At 40.4% G+C, this 19,707-nt stretch overlaps 2 protein-coding genes across 2 annotated transcripts in view; both read left to right on the top strand.

Moving 5' to 3' along the window:
* The window catches only part of zgc:101569 (uncharacterized protein LOC449822 homolog), a 28,925-nt gene extending 14,895 nt beyond the window's left edge, over nt 1–14,030 (top strand). Inside the window, exons 5-7 of the mRNA XM_047349055.1 lie at nt 8,518–8,667; nt 11,486–11,601; nt 13,622–14,030. Of these exons, the coding sequence (XP_047205011.1) occupies nt 8,518–8,667; nt 11,486–11,601; nt 13,622–13,729 (374 nt within the window). The 3' untranslated portion in view covers nt 13,730–14,030. The remainder of the gene's footprint in view (nt 1–8,517; nt 8,668–11,485; nt 11,602–13,621) is intronic.
* A 3,346-nt stretch (nt 14,031–17,376) lies between these two features.
* Nucleotides 17,377–19,707, top strand: part of bmp6 (bone morphogenetic protein 6) — a 67,202-nt gene continuing 64,871 nt past the window's right edge. The window contains exon 1 of the mRNA XM_047349052.1: nt 17,377–18,460. Coding sequence (XP_047205008.1) covers nt 18,052–18,460 — 409 coding nt within the window. The 5' untranslated portion in view covers nt 17,377–18,051. The remainder of the gene's footprint in view (nt 18,461–19,707) is intronic.

Here is a 19,707-nt window from a genome sequence, read left to right on the forward strand (position 1 = left end):
AACACAATCATTTGTCCAGCCGTGTACAGGTCCTTCTCAAAAAATTAGCATATTGTGATAAAGTTCATTATTTTCCATAATGTCATGATGAAAATTTAACATTCATATATTTTAGATTCATTGCACACTAACTGAAATATTTCAGGTCTTTTATTGTCTTAATACGGATGATTGTGGCATACAGCTCATGAAAACCCAAAATTCCTATCTCACAAAATTAGCATATTTCATCCGACCAATTAAAGAAAAGTGTTTTTAATACAAAAAACGTCAACCTTCAAATAATCATGTACAGTTATGCACTCAATACTTGGTCGGAAATCCTTTGGCAGAAATGACTGCTTCAATGCGGCGTGGCATGGAGGCAATCAGTCTGTGGCACTGCTGAGGTCTTATGGAGGCCCAGGATGCTTCGATAGCGGCCTTTAGCTCATCCAGAGTGTTGGGTCTTGAGTCTCTCAACGTTCTCTTCACAATATCCCACAGATTCTCTATGAGGTTCAGGTCAGGAGAGTTGGCAGGCCAATTGAGCTCAGTGATACCATGGTCAGTAAACCATTTACCAGTGGTTTTGGCACTGTGAGCAGGTGCCAGGTCGTGCTGAAAAATGAAATCTTCATCTCCATAAAGCTTTTCAGCAGATGGAAGCATGAAGTGCTCCAAAATCTCCTGATAGCTAGCTGCATTGACCCTGCCCTTGATAAAACACAGTGGACCAACACCAGCAGCTGACACGGCACCCCAGACCATCACTGACTGTGGGTACTTAACACTGGACTTCTGGCATTTTGGCATTTCCTTCTCCCCAGTCTTCCTCCAGACTCTGGCACCTTGATTTCCGAATGACATGCAGAATTTGCTTTCATTCGAAAAAAGTACTTTGGACCACTGAGCAACAGTCCAGTGCTGCTTCTCTGTAGCCCAGGTCTGGGGAATGCGGCACCTGTAGCCCATTTCCTGCACACGCCTGTGCACGGTGGCTCTGGATGTTTCTACTCCAGACTCAGTCCACTGCTTCTGCAGGTCCCCCAAGGTCTGGAATCGGCCCTTCTCCACAATCTTCCTCAGGGTCCGGTCACCTCTTCTCGTTGTGCAGCGTTTTCTGCCACACTTTTTCCTTCCCACAGACTTCCCACTGAGGTGCCTTGATACAGCACTCTGGGAACAGCCTATTCGTTCAGAAATTTCTTTCTGTGTCTTACCCTCTTGCTTGAGGGTGTCAATAGTGGCCTTCTGGACAGCAGTCAGGTCGGCAGTCTTACCCATGATTGGGGTTTTGAGTGATGAACCAGGCTGGGAGTTTTAAAGGCCTCAGGAATCTTTTGCAGGTGTTTAGAGTTAACTCGTTGATTCAGATGATTAGGTTCATAGCTCGTTTAGAGACCCTTTTAATGATATGCTAATTTTGTGAGATAGAAATTTTGGGTTTTCATGAGCTGTATGCCAAAATCATCCGTAATAAGACAATAAAAGACCTGAAATATTTCAGTTAGTGTGCAATGAATCTAAAATATATGAATGTTAAATTTTCATCATGACATTATGGAAAATAATGAACTTTATCACAATATGCTAATATTTTGAGAAGGACCTGTATAATTCAATCTCAGTATGAATCCAGCTGTTCTGTGAAGGTCGCAGAGGTTTTTTTTAAAGAACATTCGTGAACAAAAATGATCATCAACACAGCAGACAGGTCAGGAGTAAAGATTTGGTGGAGTCCATTAGTCAAAAATGGAAAGGGTATGGTACCACTGCAAACCTAATAAGACAATGTCGTCCACCTAAACTGGCAGGGCAGTGAAGGTTTAGCTTTTACTATAGAAGAAACCAAGGGGCCCACGGTAACTCTTAAGTAACTGCAGACATCAACACATCAGGTAAGAGAAACTGTTGAGAGGACAACGTAGTCTTGTCGTCCACAGATCATTTCCTTTATGGATGAGTGGAAAGAAGAAACCCACTGCTAGAAGAAAGAAATGAGAAGTCACGTTTGCAGTTTAACCTTGACCACGTATGCAACCCAGCAAACACGTGGAAGGAGACACTCTAGTCAGATTAGACCAAAATCAAACTTTTTGGCCAATTAAAGTTCTGTGTGTGATGACCAACACTGCACGTCATCCTGAGCATACCTTTCCCATTGTGAAATATGCTGTTGGCACCTTACCTCTCCCTGATGCTCATCTCCTTTAGGGAGAGGTAAGCCCGGCAGAATTGTTGGAATAAGGATGGAGGTAAATACAGGGGGGTCTTGTAACAAATCCTGTTAGAGACTCTGAAAGACTTGAGACCTGGTAGAGGTTGATTGCCAGCAGGAAATCAACCCTAAACATACAATGGAATGTAGAATGGCCCAGTCAAAGTCCAAATATAAATCCAAATGAGAATCTGTGGTAATACTTGAACAATTATGCTAGGAGATGCTGTCTATCCAATCTGACTGAGCTTGAGCTTGCAAAGAAGAATAGGGAAATCATTTATTCTCTACATGTCCAACAGTGGTAGAGACATAGCTAAAAAAAACTTGAAGCTGTAATTGCAGCAAAAGTATTAACTGATGCACTGAATACAAATCAATGCAACACTTTTTAGGGTGTTTGTAAAAACATTTGAGAACTGAATTATTTTCCATTTACTGACACACGGACAAAATTGTTGGCACCCCTCAGTTAATGAAAGAAAAACCCACAATGGTCACAGAAATAACTTGAATCTGACAAAGGTAATAATTCATAAACATTCTATGAAAATGAGCAAATGAAAGTCAGACATTGCTTTATAAACATGCTTCAACAGAATTATTCAAAAAAATAAACTCATGAAACAGGCCTGGACATAAATGATGGTTCCCTTAACTTAATATTTTGTTGCACAACCTTTTGAGGCAATCACTGCAATCAAACGATTCCTATAACTGTCAATGAGACTTCTGCACCTCTCAGCAGGTATTTTGGCCCAATCCTCATGAGCAAACTGCTCCAGTTGTCTCAGGTTTGAAGGGTGCCTTTTCCAGACGGTATGTTTCAGCTCCTTCCAAAGATGCTCAATAGGATTTAGGTCAGGGTTCACAGAAGGCCACTCCAGAATAGTCCAATGTTTTCCTCTTAGCCATTCTTGGGTGTTTTTAGCTGTGTGTTTTGGGTCATTATCCTATTGCACGGCCCATGACCTGCGACCAATCTTTCTGACACTGGGCAGTGCATTTCTCTCTAGAATCCCTTGATAGTCTTGGAATTTCCTTACACCCTGCACAGATTCAAGACACCCTGTGCCAGATGCAGCAAAGCAGCCCCAGAACATAACAGAGCCTCCTCCATGCTTCACAGTAGGAACAGTTTTTTTCTTCAGATGCTTCATGTTTCCGTCTGCGAACATAGAGCTGATGTGCCTTGCCAAACAGTTGAATTTTTGTCTCATCTGTCCATCGGACATTCTCTCAGAAGCTTTGTGGCTTGTCAACGAGTAGTTTGGCAAATTCCAGTCTGGCTTTTTAATGATTTGTTTTCAACAATGGTGTTCTCCTTGGTCGTCTCCCATTAAGTCCACTTTGCCTCAAACAACATTGGTGGTGCGATCTGACACTGATGTTCCTTGAGCTTGAAGTTCACCTTCAATCTCTTTAGAAGTTTTTCTTGGCTCTTTTGTTACCGTTCGTATTATCCGTCTCTTTGTTTTGTCATCAGTTTTCCTCCTGCGGCCATGTCCAGGGAGGTTGGCTACAGTCACATGGATCTTAAATTTCTGAATAATATGTACAACTGTAGTCACAGGAACATGAAGCTTCTTGGAGATGGTCTTATAACCTTTACCTTTAACATGTTTGTCTATAATTTTCTTTCTAATCTCCCGAGACAACTCTTTCCTTCGCTTCCTCTGGTCCATGTTGAGTGTGGTACACACCATGTCACCAATCAGCACAGTGACTACCTGTAGCCCTATATATAGGCCCACTGACTGATTACAAGAATGTAGACACCTGTGATGCTAATTAATGGACACACCTTGATTTAACATGTCCCTTTGGTCACATTATTTTCAGGGGTACCATAATTTTTGTCCAGGCCTGTTTCATGAGTTTATTTTTTTAATAATTCTGTTGAAGCATGTTTGAAAAGCAATTTTGTCCACGTGTGTAAAGATTCCCAATAAAATCCCAATTAAGCCCATTGAGGTTTGTGGCTGTAAGATGACAAAATCTGAAGAACAGAGTGTGGCACACCTTTGCAATATGTGAAGTATGAGACATTTGGTGGCCTCATTTTCATCCTTGGTGGTCTAAAGTCATGAAATCAAATAAAAAGTGTGGCACCCATCCCTGACCCTACCCAACCCAACTAAAGCATTTTCATTGATTCCCAGCAAGCATTTCAAAGCTTCAAGCTTCCGCCTGAAAGTCAGCTCCTTTGCCTCTGACCATCTAGTCTGGAGTTATCCGGAAACTGTTAATCCACATCAAACTTAATCGCATTACCCCCATGGGAGCCCATTGTGGTGGGTTTAGCTTTGATGTGGTCAGGGTACCAGCAGGACCAGGAGCAAATCAGAGTCCCTGAGTGTGTCATATTTCACAGCGTTCTTGGTTCCTAAGTGTCCGTGGACTGAACTGGCGGATGTTTGGTCACAGCTAATATCAAGATAACCTTTCTGTGAATGTATTAAAACGCTTGCATGTTTTCATGGAGAAGGGTGGATTACCAATCAGATATTAATGACTCAAGTATCCTGCTGCTTCCTCAGGCTAACACATATCAAAGTGTGTAGAAAGCAGATTAAACACACTGATTCTTCTTTCTTCCAGACTTCTCCTTCCATCCCGTCAGATAAGCAGTGATGACCCTGTGTTGCAGGAAATGAGCTGCCTCTTACATGTGGTTATATAACAATAGGCTGTGCTGACTCATGTTGAACCTGGCAATAACAAGCCTGTTTTGACAGCGGACTTATCTGCTTTCAAGACAAGACGGCTGCAGACTCGTTTCCAAATGGTTTACCCATTGCTGTGGCGTAAATGATGAAACAATGTTTTATTTCACACACACTAACTCATTATCCTGCCTTTGGATCACTAATACACAATACCTTTTACCACCCCCACAGACAAAAAGAATCTCTGCCCCAAATCAAACACTCCTTTTTTGTTGAAAGCTCCTTCAAGGAGCTGTTTGCCAACATCTCTACTCTTATTATGTGCCACAAAGCAGAGGTCTGTCAAACAGAGCACATCAGAGACTGCACTATCAGGGAGACCGTGGGTGAGGAGGTGCAGGAGACGGCTGCCGAGGATAAGAAGGGAGATCCTTCCGGTTGCTGATAGCAGTGGTGCCAACAGCAGCACCAAAGTCAGACAGACTGGAGGTCAAGCTGCCTCTTTATCTCTTCGTCTTTAAGTCAGGTTTTGTCCTCCTCTGGCTATCTCCACCTCACTGTGTGTGTCATGCTGGTTTCAAGCCAGTCATATTTCTTTGTTGCCTAATTTTCTACCCATCTGGCATTTTTTCTTAAGAAAAAGGTAACCCTAAGTTAAATGTCCCCCTGTGGGAAAGAAGAGATGTGGAATATCTTCTCTGATATGTGAATTTTGGCTGCAACATTAAGTTGGGTCAGAATATTGCTTTAAAAACAGAAAGCATGGATCAATTTAGCTCTGTATCAGCAGATCACACTCGGTGGTGAACTGGGAGATTGGCATCATGGATGTGTGGTCAACAAATGAGGCAACTATGGGATGTTGCCATGTCTTTAAGGTAACACATCTGAGAAATGTTTCTAACTTGTGTTGAATCTATTTCACGAAGAATTAAGGCAGTTCTAATGGCAAAAGAGGCTCCTAACTGGTTTGAGCAAAGAATGCCTAATAAAGTGGCCAGTGAGTTTAGATAAAGGAAATGAAAAACTGCCCAATGAGATGGTTTCTGACCCGAGACCACACCTTGCAGGGATGTAGGACCACTTGATTAGCACAGCTTTATCGATGGCTAGAGGAAGAGAAGAACCCTGTGAGGAGGTGAAGGAAACGTTCTTGACCTGATCAAGCTTACGCATGCCTTTTTAACAGGGATCTGTGCTATTTTTATATTTAACTAAAAACAATAGGAATGTAGCTAATACGTCTGCTACGTTCCACCTGCTCTAGGTGTTTATTTTCAAAGTCAGTGTAAAACACCTTTTTCATTTCAACAAGCTGTAAACCTGAATGAAGTCTCATGTTACCAATAGTGTGGAAACCATGTGCAGCTTCAGCTTGATCACAGTCTTTTGTCAGCTTGCCACAAGTATGGATGAGCATAAATCAGGCCCTGACACTGCCAGCCCATTTTCAATACTGGTATTCTCATTCATTGATTTAATAACATTAAGAAAAAAAGGTATGTTTAGTGTATATGTTTTAGGTACAATCAGATCACTTGTTACTGTTTCACACGCTGAGAAGAAGCAGAAAGGAGAAGGAAATCTGAAAGGAAGCATGATGATGTGGGGTTATAGCAACATGTTTGACACATGTGCTCCCAATAAGGGGTGGTCAGATGGAATCAGTGACTTGGATGAATTAGGGAGTTGGGATTGTGGTGTGGAACCAAATGGGAGAAAGTATTCCAGTTGCAGCTGGTGCTCCTTAGGAATTAGGATAAATGCCAGAAGCTGACGATGTCCTCGCTGTCTCTCCTATCCCTGAGTCTCTGTGGGACAGGGAAATAATATATAATTAAAAACATCTTCTGTGTGAATACCCATAAGGATTTTAAGCTCACATGTCCCGATGTAAAGAAAAGTAGGATTTTAGCTTCTTCAGAACGTTGTTTCCCTGACATAATCAACCTGTATTACTGCACTACCAAGATGTCTTAGATGTACTCATTATACTGAGACGCTGGCTTACATTACTCTTACCTTACATTTTGAGTATACTTTGCTTTTATTTTTTTATGAACATGCACAAATATGCCAGAACATTATTTAATCCTCCTAATTTACTACTTTATACAAACTACTTTTCATTTGACCAGATACTACTTCATGTACAATGTTTTAAATTAAACCATCTCCAATTTCCTTACTTTACTTCCAAAAAGTCAGAACTTTGTTTAACTACTTAAAGTGATTTTGATCAACAGTTCTCAGACTTTCAAAAATTATTTTAATGTTTTTCTTAACGTTTTTAATGCTTTTTCACAAATTTTTTTAATTTATTGAAGTGGGTAGGTGGAGGACAGAAGTTGTTTCAGGTCTACATAAATAAACAGTATTAGAAAGTAGTTATCTTAAAGAAAAAAAAAGAAAAGAAACTTACTTGAGGCCTTTGAGATTCAAAGGCCAGAGGATAAAAAACCACTTTGTGTCCACCTCAGCTAAAGAAATGGAAACAAATTGTGTCTTTGGGATTTTTTGTTAAATTGGATTGGAACATTTTACCAACTTATTGTTTCAGGGTTTAAAAAGACAGGACAACATTCTTCTGAAATTAGTCATGTTTTATAAAAATAAGGAATGAAAAAGCAGATAAAGTCCAAAGAACCTTCAGCAATTACAGGAAATTTTGGCTTCTTGGAAACAAAATATAATCATGGTCATTCATGCAATGTTTGGAATTATATAAGGAATAATTTTCTAAGTCAGGATAAGTATGGAAAAAAGAAAAATTAGTATGGAGAAAAGATCAATGATTATGGAAAAAGACTTTATTCTTTTTTCCATTACCTAAATGGTAAAAATCTGACTGAAGTCTACAGGCCTTTCTACCTGACATCTTTCTATTAGATCGTCACGTCACAACTTTGGTTTTCAATCATTTCACAGATCATTAGACTTTTGAGTTACTGTCAGAGAAACCATGTTTGAATGCTAACCCATTCAAAAATCAAAAAGGGTCGGTTCACTAACCTGGTCAGATATTAGATCAGCAGTTAAGCCCCGAATTATTCATACCCCTGGCAGATTTTCATTTCAAATTCTTTTCATTTAACAAAGATGTCTGTTTCTGATAGGAAATAAGGTTATCATACAAGGCCAATTGAGTGATCAGTTTTGATAAAGAAAATGCTGTTTTTGTTTACATTTTATAAATAAAAAAAATGGTCATGTCAAAAAATTATTAATTTCTTTAATAAGTGGAAAAATCTTTATTGGCATGATAGCAAACAGTCCTTTCTAATAATTACTGAGCAGCTTTTTGCATGTTTCCTCTGCTATTTTATCAATTTATCTTGACAAGATATGACAAGGATGGGCTCCAAGTCTTTGAGGTTGGAAGGCCTCCTTTCTATCACCCTAATCTTTAGCTGCGTCCACAGATTCTTTATCAGATTCCAGTCAGGGCTTTGGCTAGGCCACTCCAAAATGTTAATATTATTCAGAGTCGGAAGGAATATGTTGGTAAACTTAAAAGATTAATTTAAACCGTAGATTTTAAACGGGACCGTTGTCTCTTGAATGAGCCATTTTGGAAACTCTGCATTAATATTCTATTCGTTGAAATGTTTTTGTTTTTTTTTTACTTAAAATCGGATGTCTTTCTAGGAGTCCCCCTGATTGACGGAGGGACGGTGCGGCTTCCTCGCCTCATTGGTTTATCAAGAGCGCTTGACCTGATCCTGACTGGACGACCAGTCGGAGCTCAAGAGGCTCTGGCCTATGGACTGGCCAATAGGGTTGTACCTGATGGTCAAGGTATGCAAAGTAGTTTAAATATGTTGGCTAATTTGTATTTTATTTAATATAAATTGTTTTAGATCTCGGAGATTAAGCATTTTAAGAAAGTTATGAAGTTTCTTGTAGAAAACTGGGTATTTATTACAGCAAAATTAAACACATTTTTTAAGATATGTCAGGGAAAGTTTGCTGGCGTTGGACTAGAACCAAACATTTCTGCTCCAAAAAATAAGCCAAGATTTTAGGAAACCCTAAAAGTAGTTTTCTTTTGTGAAGTTGGTTTTAACGACATAACACATAACGTATTATTAACTCTGTGTAAAGACCAACACAATGAGGAATCCCCCACTCTGAGGATGAATCTGTTACATCAGTGCCTGAATGATCCCATCCACTTTATGGTTCTGTGAGCTCATTACTCCTCAGTCTCTCATTCCCTCTTCTCCCGGCTTGGATCTTACAGGATGATTAGCTAAATTCTTTCAGGAAGTTCTTCTACCCACAGTTTATCCGCAGCCTAATTGGCCCTGTGAAGGATAATCAGTTAGCACACATTTAACATCAGAGGGAATGGAAGAAGTAGCAGCTTCTAAACATACAAAGGAAGCATCAAAGTGTGCCATCAGCAGGCTTAGTGTTTTCCATAGGAGTGATCTGGATGCAGTCCAGAGCTTTGATGTGGGTCAGGAGGCACAGTGATGTAAAGCTAAGAAACCTCAGCTGCACTGAAACAATAATGAGTTTTTTTCTTTATAACTCTGCATCAGAGATCTGTATATACAGTGCCTTGCGAAAGTACTCGGCCCCCTTGAACTGGTCAACCTCCTGCCACATTTCAGGCTTTAAACATAAAGATATAAAATTCAAATTTTTTGTGAAGAATCAACAACAAGTGGGACACAATCGTGAAGTGGAAGGAAATTTATTGGATGTGTCAAACTTTTTTAACAAATAAAAAACTGAAAAGTGTGGCGTGCAATATTATTCGGCCCCTTTACTTTCAGTGCAGCAAACTCACTCCAGAAGTTCAGTGAGGATCCCTGAATGATCCAATGTTGTCCCAAATGACTGATGATGATAAATAGAATCCACCTGTGTGTAATCAAGTCTCCGTATAAATGCACCTGGTCTGTGATAGTCTCAGGGTTCTGTTCAAAGCGCAGAGAGCATCATGAAGACCAAGGAACACACCAGGCAGGTCCGAGATACTGTTGTGGAGAAGTTTAAAGCTGGATTTGGATACAAAAAGATTTCCCAAGTTTTAAACATCTCAAGGAGCACTGTGCAAGCAATCATATTGAAATGGAAGGAGTATCAGACCAATGCAAATCTACCAAGACCCGGCTGTCCCTCTAAAGTCTAATCTCGAATGAGGAGAAGACTGATCAGAGATGCAGCCAAGAGGCCCATGATCACTCTGGATGAACTGCAGAGATCTACAGCTGAGGTGGGAGAGTCTGTCCATAGGACAACGATCAGTCGTACACTGCACAAATCTGGCCTTTATGGAAGAGTGGCAAGAAGAAAGCCATTTCTCAAATATATCCATAAAAAGTCTCGTTTAAAGTTTGCCACAAGCCACCTGGGAGACACACCAAACATGTGGAAGAAGGTGCTCTGGTCAGATGAAACCAAAATCGAACTATTTGGCCACAATGCAAACCATATGTTTGGCGTAAAAACAACACAGCTCATCACCCTGAACACACCATCCCCACTGTCAAACATGGTGGTGGCAGCATCATGGTTTGGGCCTGCTTTTTGTCAGCAGGGACAGGGAAGATGGTCAAAATTGATGGGAAGATGGATGGGGCCAAATACAGAACCATTCTGGAAGAAAACCTGTTGGAGTCTGCAAGAAACCTGAGACTGGGACAGAGATTTATCTTCCAACAAGACAATGATCCAAAACATAAAGCCAAATCTACAATGGAATGGTTCACAAATAAATGTATCCAGGTGTTGGAATGGCCAAGTCAAAGTCCAGACCTGAATCCAATCGAGAATCTGTGGAAAGAGCTGAAGACTGCTGTTCATGAACGCTCTCCATCCAACCTCACTGAGCTCCAGCTGTTTTACAAGGAAGAATGGGCAAGAATTTCAGTCTCTCGATGTGCAAAACTGATAGAGACATACCCCAAGCGACTTGCAGCTGTAATTGCAGCAAAGGGTGGAGCTACAAAGTATTAATGCAAGGGGGCCGAATAATATTGCACGCACCACTTTTCAGTTTTTTATTTGTTAAACAAGTTTGACACATCCAATAAATTTCATTCCACTTCACGATTGTGTCCCACTTGTTGTTGATTCTTCACAGAAAATTAGAATTTTATATCTTTATGTTTGAAGCCTGAAATGTGGCAAAAGGTTGACCAGTTCAAGGGGGCCGAATACTTTCTCAAGGCACTGTATTCTCCTTCATAAGTAGCTACATTTGCTATTCTGTGCATGCATACTTTGTGTGTTAGTATCTAAAGTGGTGGTTTTTGAAATAGGCCATATAGGTAGTTGCCCAGGGAGGTATTAAAAAGGGGTGTTGCACAAGCACCACATAGAAGAAGATAAAAGTTATCTGTTACTTGTGCCTTGAACTAGTTTTTCTAATGCTTTTATGTTTGTTCACTCAATAGGGATTTGGGACTTTCTGCTTGCTGCAGAAAAATGGGGGTCGTTTTTTTTACATGCTATGTGCGCTGAATTTTATATTGCCCCAGAATTTAGCTGATTTTCTGCAGTTTGATTGGTCGGGTGGCATCAGAAAGAGGGGCTCACCCAGGGTGCCACTGATGCAAGAACCGCCACTGCTAAATTAACTGACTTTGTGTTGCAAGCACAGCTTTGCAGACGGCCGTTCAACTAGCAGAGCAGATCAGCTCCTTCCCCCAGCAGTGCCTGCGGACAGACCGCTCCTCAGCCATGTATAGCTGCTATGACGCTCAGTCCTTCACACAGGTATATATCATTTTACATGTACCATAACAGCAGTAGTGTTGATGTGATGGATGTGTTTTCTAGTTGACAGACTGTGAAAAATTATTTTAAGTAACTTCAGATGTGGTACTTTACTCCTATTTACCTGCCACATCTCCTGTAGATTTAGTTACTTGAATCACACAGATAATATAATGAGAAATTATTCAATATCACACATTAATGCAGCTTAATCATTTTTCTTCACCCCCTAATGTGCTTCATTGACTTCTGCTCCTCTATGTTCACCATCAAGAGTACAGAGAAATGCACAAAAGAAAGTTGTTCCAAGTTTATAACACCTGACGTCTCACCGTAGGAAAATACATCTGTGCATCATGATGCAGCAGGGAGGCAGGTTAATTATCCCTCAATATTTTGATTATACATTGCATGTATCCCACTTATCAACCACATCACTAATAACTTGGACAGCATTCTCTAATTTAGCAAAATCAACTGAAATATTTTTGTCTCATTGATTTTGAGAGGTCAGATGTGCGAATCATATACCAAATGTGCCCAATGTACGGATTTCATTGGATGCTCATAGAGCATGTCTATAAAGATTTTACACAAGTTCACAAGATAAATTAGTTTCTTTATACCAGCTCACCTATAATGTTAAACTTATCAAGGTACATTTTAATTTAACCAGATTTGGTTTTAGAATTTTTTTATTCACACCATTTGATTCCCCCCCCCCCTCTGTCACCTTCCAACCACAAACTTTAGTCTATTTTAATGGGAAGACAATGTAGCCCCTAATAATAAAGTAAACGGGAACATATATATATTTTTTAATTCTTCACAAATAAAAACCTGAAAAGTGTGCATCCATTTTCAACCATATCTACCCTACCCCTACATGGCTAGTAGCAAAGGAAACCTCTTACGGCTTTCTTTCAGCTCCTCCATAACGGCCAGATTTGTAGAGTGAACAACTAATAATTGTCCAGTCTACAGATTCTCCCCCTTGAGCTGCGGATCTCTGCAGCTTCTCCAGAGGTACCAAGGACCTCTTGGTCGCTTCTCTGATTAATGTTCCTCTCTTCCGGCCAGTCATGGTTTGATAGGTTTGCTGTTGTGCCCATACACTTTTTAAAAACTTGGGATATTGTTTTATAACCCATCCCTACATCTTCCCAACTTTCTCCCTGACCTGTCTGCTCTGTTCCTTGGTCTTCATGATGCTGGATGTTGTCTAATGTTTATTTATACTGTGATTAAATCACACATAATGGTCTATTTACTATTTAGGTGAATTCTAGAGGAAATCGGTATTTTATTTAATGCCGGCCACATAATTTGTAATGGAGTTTGAAAAACATGCCTTACATAGATCTCACATAAAATCCTAATAAAATACATTGAAACTTTTGGTTGCAATGGTGCCGCGTGCATGTGTAATGTGGTTGTACTATTGTTGAGTACAGAATAGATTGTGCAAAAGTGTTCGTGTTTAGCCTGACTGGGTTTGCTAATAGTTGTTTGGAAATACATATCATGTTCAGTAAGGTTAGAAACCGCTGTATGTTCCTTTATGATTAAAGGTGATTCTGTATGAAGCATCAGTTCTGATTACAGCTGTACAAATCAGAAAAACAAGTCATAGTTTTCTTGAATTTTGCTGATTATTCGTTCTTTTCCAGCTTCTCTGCCACCGAAAACATACATCACGCATAGGGATCGAGGGCAGTGAAAGTCCAGCCAACAGGCCAAATATATTGCAGAATTTGCATGCGTGGCACCTAAAATATAATATCCGACGAATCATTGCAGCCAAGCAGTCCTTTGCAATTGTAATATTGCATTCATTGATGCTGCGATGTCGACTGCGATTGGATATATTGTGTAGCTCTAGGTTTTGATTTAAGATAGTGGCCTGGATAGTTTAGATGACTTAGTATAGGTCATTTTCCCCTGCCTGTTTGTTCAGATTGAAGGTAATAAACCTGTTCTCAGTCATTTTTATTGGTTTAATTTTTCTTCTTCTGCCCAGGCCATGCAGCATGAATTTGACCATGGAGTTCAGGTCATCCAGGCTGAAGCTATCCCCGGAGCGATCCAGTTTACTTCAGGAGTTGGAAGAGGTGGAAGATTCCCTTAGGATTTAGCTTGTAGGAGCCTAATGAACTGTGACCTTAGATGATCTCAGATCTATTGTTGCCTTAAACTTGTGTTGTTGCTGTTGGTTGCATGTCTGAGTAATTATTTCTTTACAACATGCAAAAACAGAGGATATGAAAAAGACGATGAAGTTGTTTTGTGTCAATGCATTGTGCTTTTTGTTTTTAGAGGAAATTAGAGCTTGATTAATTCAATACATTTTTTTTTCTTTATTAAAATGAAAAACAGCCTTGTACTTCAGCTTTTTTTTAATTTGATAATAATAAATCGCTTTGCAGAAATATTTGTCTATGCAATCCGTAGCTTTAGCAGGTTGTCACCACGAAACAAATCCACCACAAGAACTTCTGTGGCTTCAAAAGCAGCAAACCTGTAGGATCTTGTCACCGATTCCTTAAACTGCTGTGAAAACCGCTTGATAACAGTTTGCCTGCATATCTGTGCACGCTCGTGTTGCTAAACACCACATAGCACCCTAATTATTGCATAGAGCTGAACTCTTCTTCTCAGCTAAGTGTAAACATTCCTGTTACTATGAGGCAGAACTTTTAATTTTCAGAGAAAGATGTGTGCAAACACACAGCACTTAAGATACCATTCTTTCAAATAAATATCAAATTAAAAGTTTCACAAAAAGGACTAAACCCAAAAAGTATGGAAGTGAATGTGTATGTGTGTGCACATTTGTGTGGGTGATCCAGACACAAAAAAAACCTCATTAGGTTAAGGAGGTGTCCTGTCTAGACGGTGTGATGACAGGACACAGAGCTCCTGTTTAATGTTTCCTCCTCCCTCTGCCTCCAGTTCACCCAGCACACACACATCACCTGCTCTACCTCAGGCTAGAAACACACACTTGCAAACATGCACAACTGATCAGTGTCAAATAAATACAGCAGAACTTGAGTGCTTTTTAAGTTCCTGTCAGTCTATTCTGGTCGTTTATCTGGATCGTTGTGACAGCGTTTGAGAGTGCAGGGGCAGAATCAGATGTGAACAGTTTTTTTTGTTTTGTTTTGTTTGGTTAATATGACACGACCAAGATTAATGGCGCATGAAGCTTTAAACATGGATCCGTTGCTTTTTGTAACCACGAGCTGACTCACATGGTACGAGGCGGTAAAAATGACCCGTTTCCTTCCATCGTCTTATCCAGAACATAATCACCGCTTTGTTTTCCCATTCAGTGCTGCAGCCAAAAACAAAAAAACAAAAACTAAAATAATTTTCAGTGAAAGGAGTGATTTTTGTTCATCTTTAAAACAAAATCCCTGCTATGAATCAGAGCTTCGTTTTCTTTCAAACAAATGGAAAAATGGCTTCTAAGAGGATTTAAAAAGGCAGATAAATTACTTCAGCTCCGGCCGGTTCTTTGACTGCTGGAATGTTCTGCTTTTAGCCATTTGTTTCACATAAGCGTCTCAGTCTTGTATTACTCTCTTTATAGCTTTATGGTAGTGATATGAAAGGTATTGTTTTTAACCTGGATGCCACCCAGCTGAAGGTGTTTGTGTCTGCCTGGTGGAGGTGGTGGTATGTGTGGCTTTGATGCTGCTTCTCACTCCTCACATGCAGATAAGATAGGCCCTGGCAGCAGCAGTAGCAGAGACACTGGCAGATACAGACACAGACACCTTTTGGCCTTATCATCAGGACCATCACAGTCTGAAGGCTCCATGAAGACATAACACAGGGTAGGGTGGCAGGAATGATGGGAGAGAAAGACAGGAAGGGGAAACCTGGGTTTTAAGGGATTCTTTTTTATCCTCAGAAGCTCACTCGCCTTCTGTCTGTTTTGTGTTGAAATCACAATGTTGACTTTGACATTTTGGTATTAAATACAAACTTACGTATAGAGATTCAGAGATCGAAATATGTGGACGAAATCCGATCACTGTTTTTCGTAAGGTGTTGCGAACATCGAAGTTATTATATTAAGTGATCCGCACTGAATATGTTTTATTTGGCAGAGGAGGAAAGCAGGTTAACAGGTTGCTACTAATTTTTAAAAATAAAAACCAAATGATTACACATTTGACATTTTTATCTGTTTTAGCATCTTATGTCACCATTTAGCACAGGTAGCATTACTGAAACCCCCAGAGCAGGGGTCCTTAAAGGTTTCATTAGCAAAGGTTCAAGTTTTCTTGCGGATCATGATGCTGAAAAGGAGATTTGCTTCAGTTTCAGCCACAACATACATGCACTCTTTTATCAATGAGTCAGAAAAAGTCTGTTCATTTTTGGATGCTATCCAACCAAGTTTAAGGGCCTGTTGATTAGCATATTGTTGTGCAGTATATTACTATATCCCATGATCTGTAAAACTTGGTTTATGATTCTTTTATTTTTCTGCCTTGCTTCAGATTTTACTGGGGCTGAACAGTCACAGGTCTTGTGTTTTGTTTCATGGTGGCGCTTTACATTTCCATTAATCTAAACAGACTGAATTATTAAGGCAAACTGCTTTGAAAGGTTTGAGCAACATCGATGAATTTGGGGATGTTCATTATTCTATCCGGTACCGCAGGCAGCAAAACAGACCCTCATCATGATGACACCACCGCCATGCTTGAGAGTTGGCCTAGGACATGACAGAACACAAGCTGTTCATATAAATCCTTTAAAACCCCAATTTAACATGTCATTATAAACGATGAAGAGTGAATATTTTTACAATTATTACGAGGAGGAAAACACCAGCTGAACTCTCAAAGAAAATATTGCTAAACAATGTGGGAAGGGTTATAAGAGTGTTCGGACATTTTTCCTTAGGAGTCAACATCTTAAGACTAAATGGAATAACTGTTCCACAAGTAGATGTAAACTTTGACATTCATCTCTGGAATATCAGTTCACATGTTCATAATCTAAGCCAATTTAATAATCTTGTATAAAGTCATCTAATCATTTGAAATGTATGTTTTGTTCGTTTTTACATAAATCTATGTTTAATAAATCACAGGAATTTTCTAGTTTCATTTCAAATGAAATGTCCTGAAACACAGATGCTGGTGAACAAAACATTCAGATCTGCTCCTGCCACCATTTCTTACTAGTTGATCACATGACTTCCTCAATGTGCACTGTGTTATCAATCCTAGACATAGTGGTAGTATAGACAGATACTAGATATAATACACATCTAGTAATGTATAATCCTCTATATTTTACTGTATTGGATTATAATCCAAATCAGACTGGATTAAACGTAAATTAACCCGGATCTACTTTTGTTGGGGTAACTTGGATTGAATTAAAAGAAACGACATCTGTTTGTCTTGTGAAGAGTCTTGAATATGACATTAATTTTAAATTGACGCTACACAAATAAACTGAATGAGCTGAATAAAAGCAGGGCTGATCCGAGCCACCCTGGGAAGGTGATGAGGATGTTCTTCTTGCTGTTTCCAAGTCCATCGTCAGGGGTCGTGCCTCCACTGGACATTCCGGCTCAGTGGCAGAAGTCATCCGTCTGGAAGCAAAATTCAAGAAACACACAGCCTTGAAAAAAAGGGACACGATCAGTTTTAGTTACAACACAGCGAGAGATCCTGGAAGTTATAAACCGGAACTTCCTACGCATTGCTTCCAAAAAGCAGAGCTGTGACATGTAGAATAATGTGCCACGGAGAGTGAAAAGATCTACCAGCATCGTTTCTAAAATTAGACTTTACTTGGAGTTATTTGAGCTGACGGGCAGCAATGAACAAAATATGGAAATTTGATGTTAGACTTGTAGTTTAAAGAGCTCCACCTCTGAGGGCACACGGAGTGGGGGGATTTTGAGCACACAGACTCGCAGGAATTCACACGCACGGAGATATTTCGGACTGCAACCTGCTGATTCCTTCCACACGCTGACACTCAACCTGTAGGCGTTAGGGCGCCGCGGAGACCTTTTCAGTTATTAATACTGGGAGTGAATGTTTCTGTTTCAGGAGAATGGCTTATAACAGAGGTGCAGTGCTGCTTGTTGAAGTGTGTCCACCGGCTGAAGAGTAGCGGAGCGCTCAGCATAAACTCTCACATGGTGCACTTAATCCTGGAGCAGCAAAGCGCGCTACAGGGAGCAGAAATGAAAGCTGGAGCGGTACTATTATGCGTATTTTCCTTTAGTGAGTACTTCAAATGGCTTGATACGGGACTTCTGCTCTGCTTTTGATCAATAGTTTTGACTGATAGCGGCGCTCTCGGGTGGACTTTGGTTACCATTACGCGCAGTTTGCGTTTCGGATAGGGCGACTGAAACTCCAAACAAGGCACAATCGGGACTCTGGAGAGCACAGCGGGGACAACATCATGACCAGCTGCCTGCTTGCCTTGGTCGGACTGTGGTGGAGCGCTTACTACTGGACGTACGCGGCGGTGGGGACTCATCACTCACTGGCTGGCAACGGCGAGGGGCAGCCGGGCTTCGTCCACCGGCGGCTGCGGACGCACGAAAAGAGGGAGATGCAGAAGGAGATCCTGTCCGTCCTGGGGCTGCCGCACAGACCGCGGCCGCAGCTGTCCCACGGAAAGTACAACTCTGCTCCTCTTTTCATGCTGGACTTGTATAAAACTATATCAAGTGAGGAGAAAAGCCAAGTGGAAGGAGCGCTGGAGAGATACCAGTCTGTACCGGCGTCCCAGAGCCCTCCTCTGGCAACATATCAAGAAACAGCCTTTCTGAATGACGCGGATATGGTGATGAGCTTCGTTAATTTAGGTGAGTCAAATAAAAATGTTATATTTCTGCTTGGATGCTTATTTTTGGTTGTGAATTAAAAGGAAAATTTAGAGGCATAAGTGTAAAATAAAGGTAGACGTTGAACAAAATAATGGGACATGACTCCAAAAGTGTGATTTAGGCCGACTCTGTTACTTTAAGGAACACTTGTTTTCTCGTCCACCTGTAGACTTGCTCTTTAACTTGGCTCTTCATCGCGGCGCACAGCTGACGCGCCAATTCAGTTATTATTGGAGCTTTATTGGTCTTGACATCTTCTGACCTCATTTAAGTGCAAAAATTAACCGGTCGTATCATATATGTTTTAACTGCGTGAGGTGTCGACTCACCTCGTGTTAAAAACTGAGGCCTATAGTATTTTATGAAAGTAGCCTACGCCTCCATAATTTCCTTTAGTCGATACAACATTGGAAGGTACATGTTTGATAGATGGGATACAGTTTAATTACTGCAGTTCATTGCTTTAAGCTGTAGTTCTGACAGTCATTGTTAGGCGTCATGTGAATGTGTCCTCATATGAGATCCCTTAATCTTCTTTGGTGAGCAGATTTGTCCCAGCTGAAGTCTGCCTTCTCCTCTGCATTATCCGGCAAGCCCCTTTCACCCCCCCCCCCGTGTACAACTTCTCCTCAACTAATTTTCCATGACTTTTCGTTGCCTCTTGTACTTTCTCCCTCTGTGTGACTGTCCACGTCCTGTATGCCATTCTATTTAGGTACATTATTTAAAGAATAAAAACATCAGACAGTGTGGACAAGCAACTGCTGCACCTCTATGCATCAATATGAGTTGTGTATATTCATTTGCTTCAGTTATTCAGTTCATAAAGGGAAGCTCATATTGATTCATTATACAAAACTGATATATTTCAGGTGTTTATTTCTGTTAATTTAGTCTATTTTGGGTTCCAGCAAAGGAGAACCCGAATCTCAGTTTCTCAGAAAACACACCCAGACCAATAAAAAAAAAAAAAGATTTTTAGAAATCTGATCTTCAGAAATCTGAGCATACAGAAAAATATGTGCATGTACTGTACAGTGTACTCAAAATTTGGGCTCTTATTGCATTAATTACTGCATAATTGCAGTGTGGTATGGAGGTAATCAACCTGTGACTCTGCTGAGATGTTAAGTAAGCCTTTAATAGCGGCCTTCATTTTGTCTGCATCGTGAGGTCTGGTGTCGCTTGTATCTTTGTTGGGTATAGGTCAGAACAGTTTGCTGGCC

The sequence above is a fragment of the Girardinichthys multiradiatus genome, chromosome 21, assembly GCF_021462225.1.
Source record: "Girardinichthys multiradiatus isolate DD_20200921_A chromosome 21, DD_fGirMul_XY1, whole genome shotgun sequence".
Classification (NCBI taxonomy): domain Eukaryota; kingdom Metazoa; phylum Chordata; class Actinopteri; order Cyprinodontiformes; family Goodeidae; genus Girardinichthys; species Girardinichthys multiradiatus.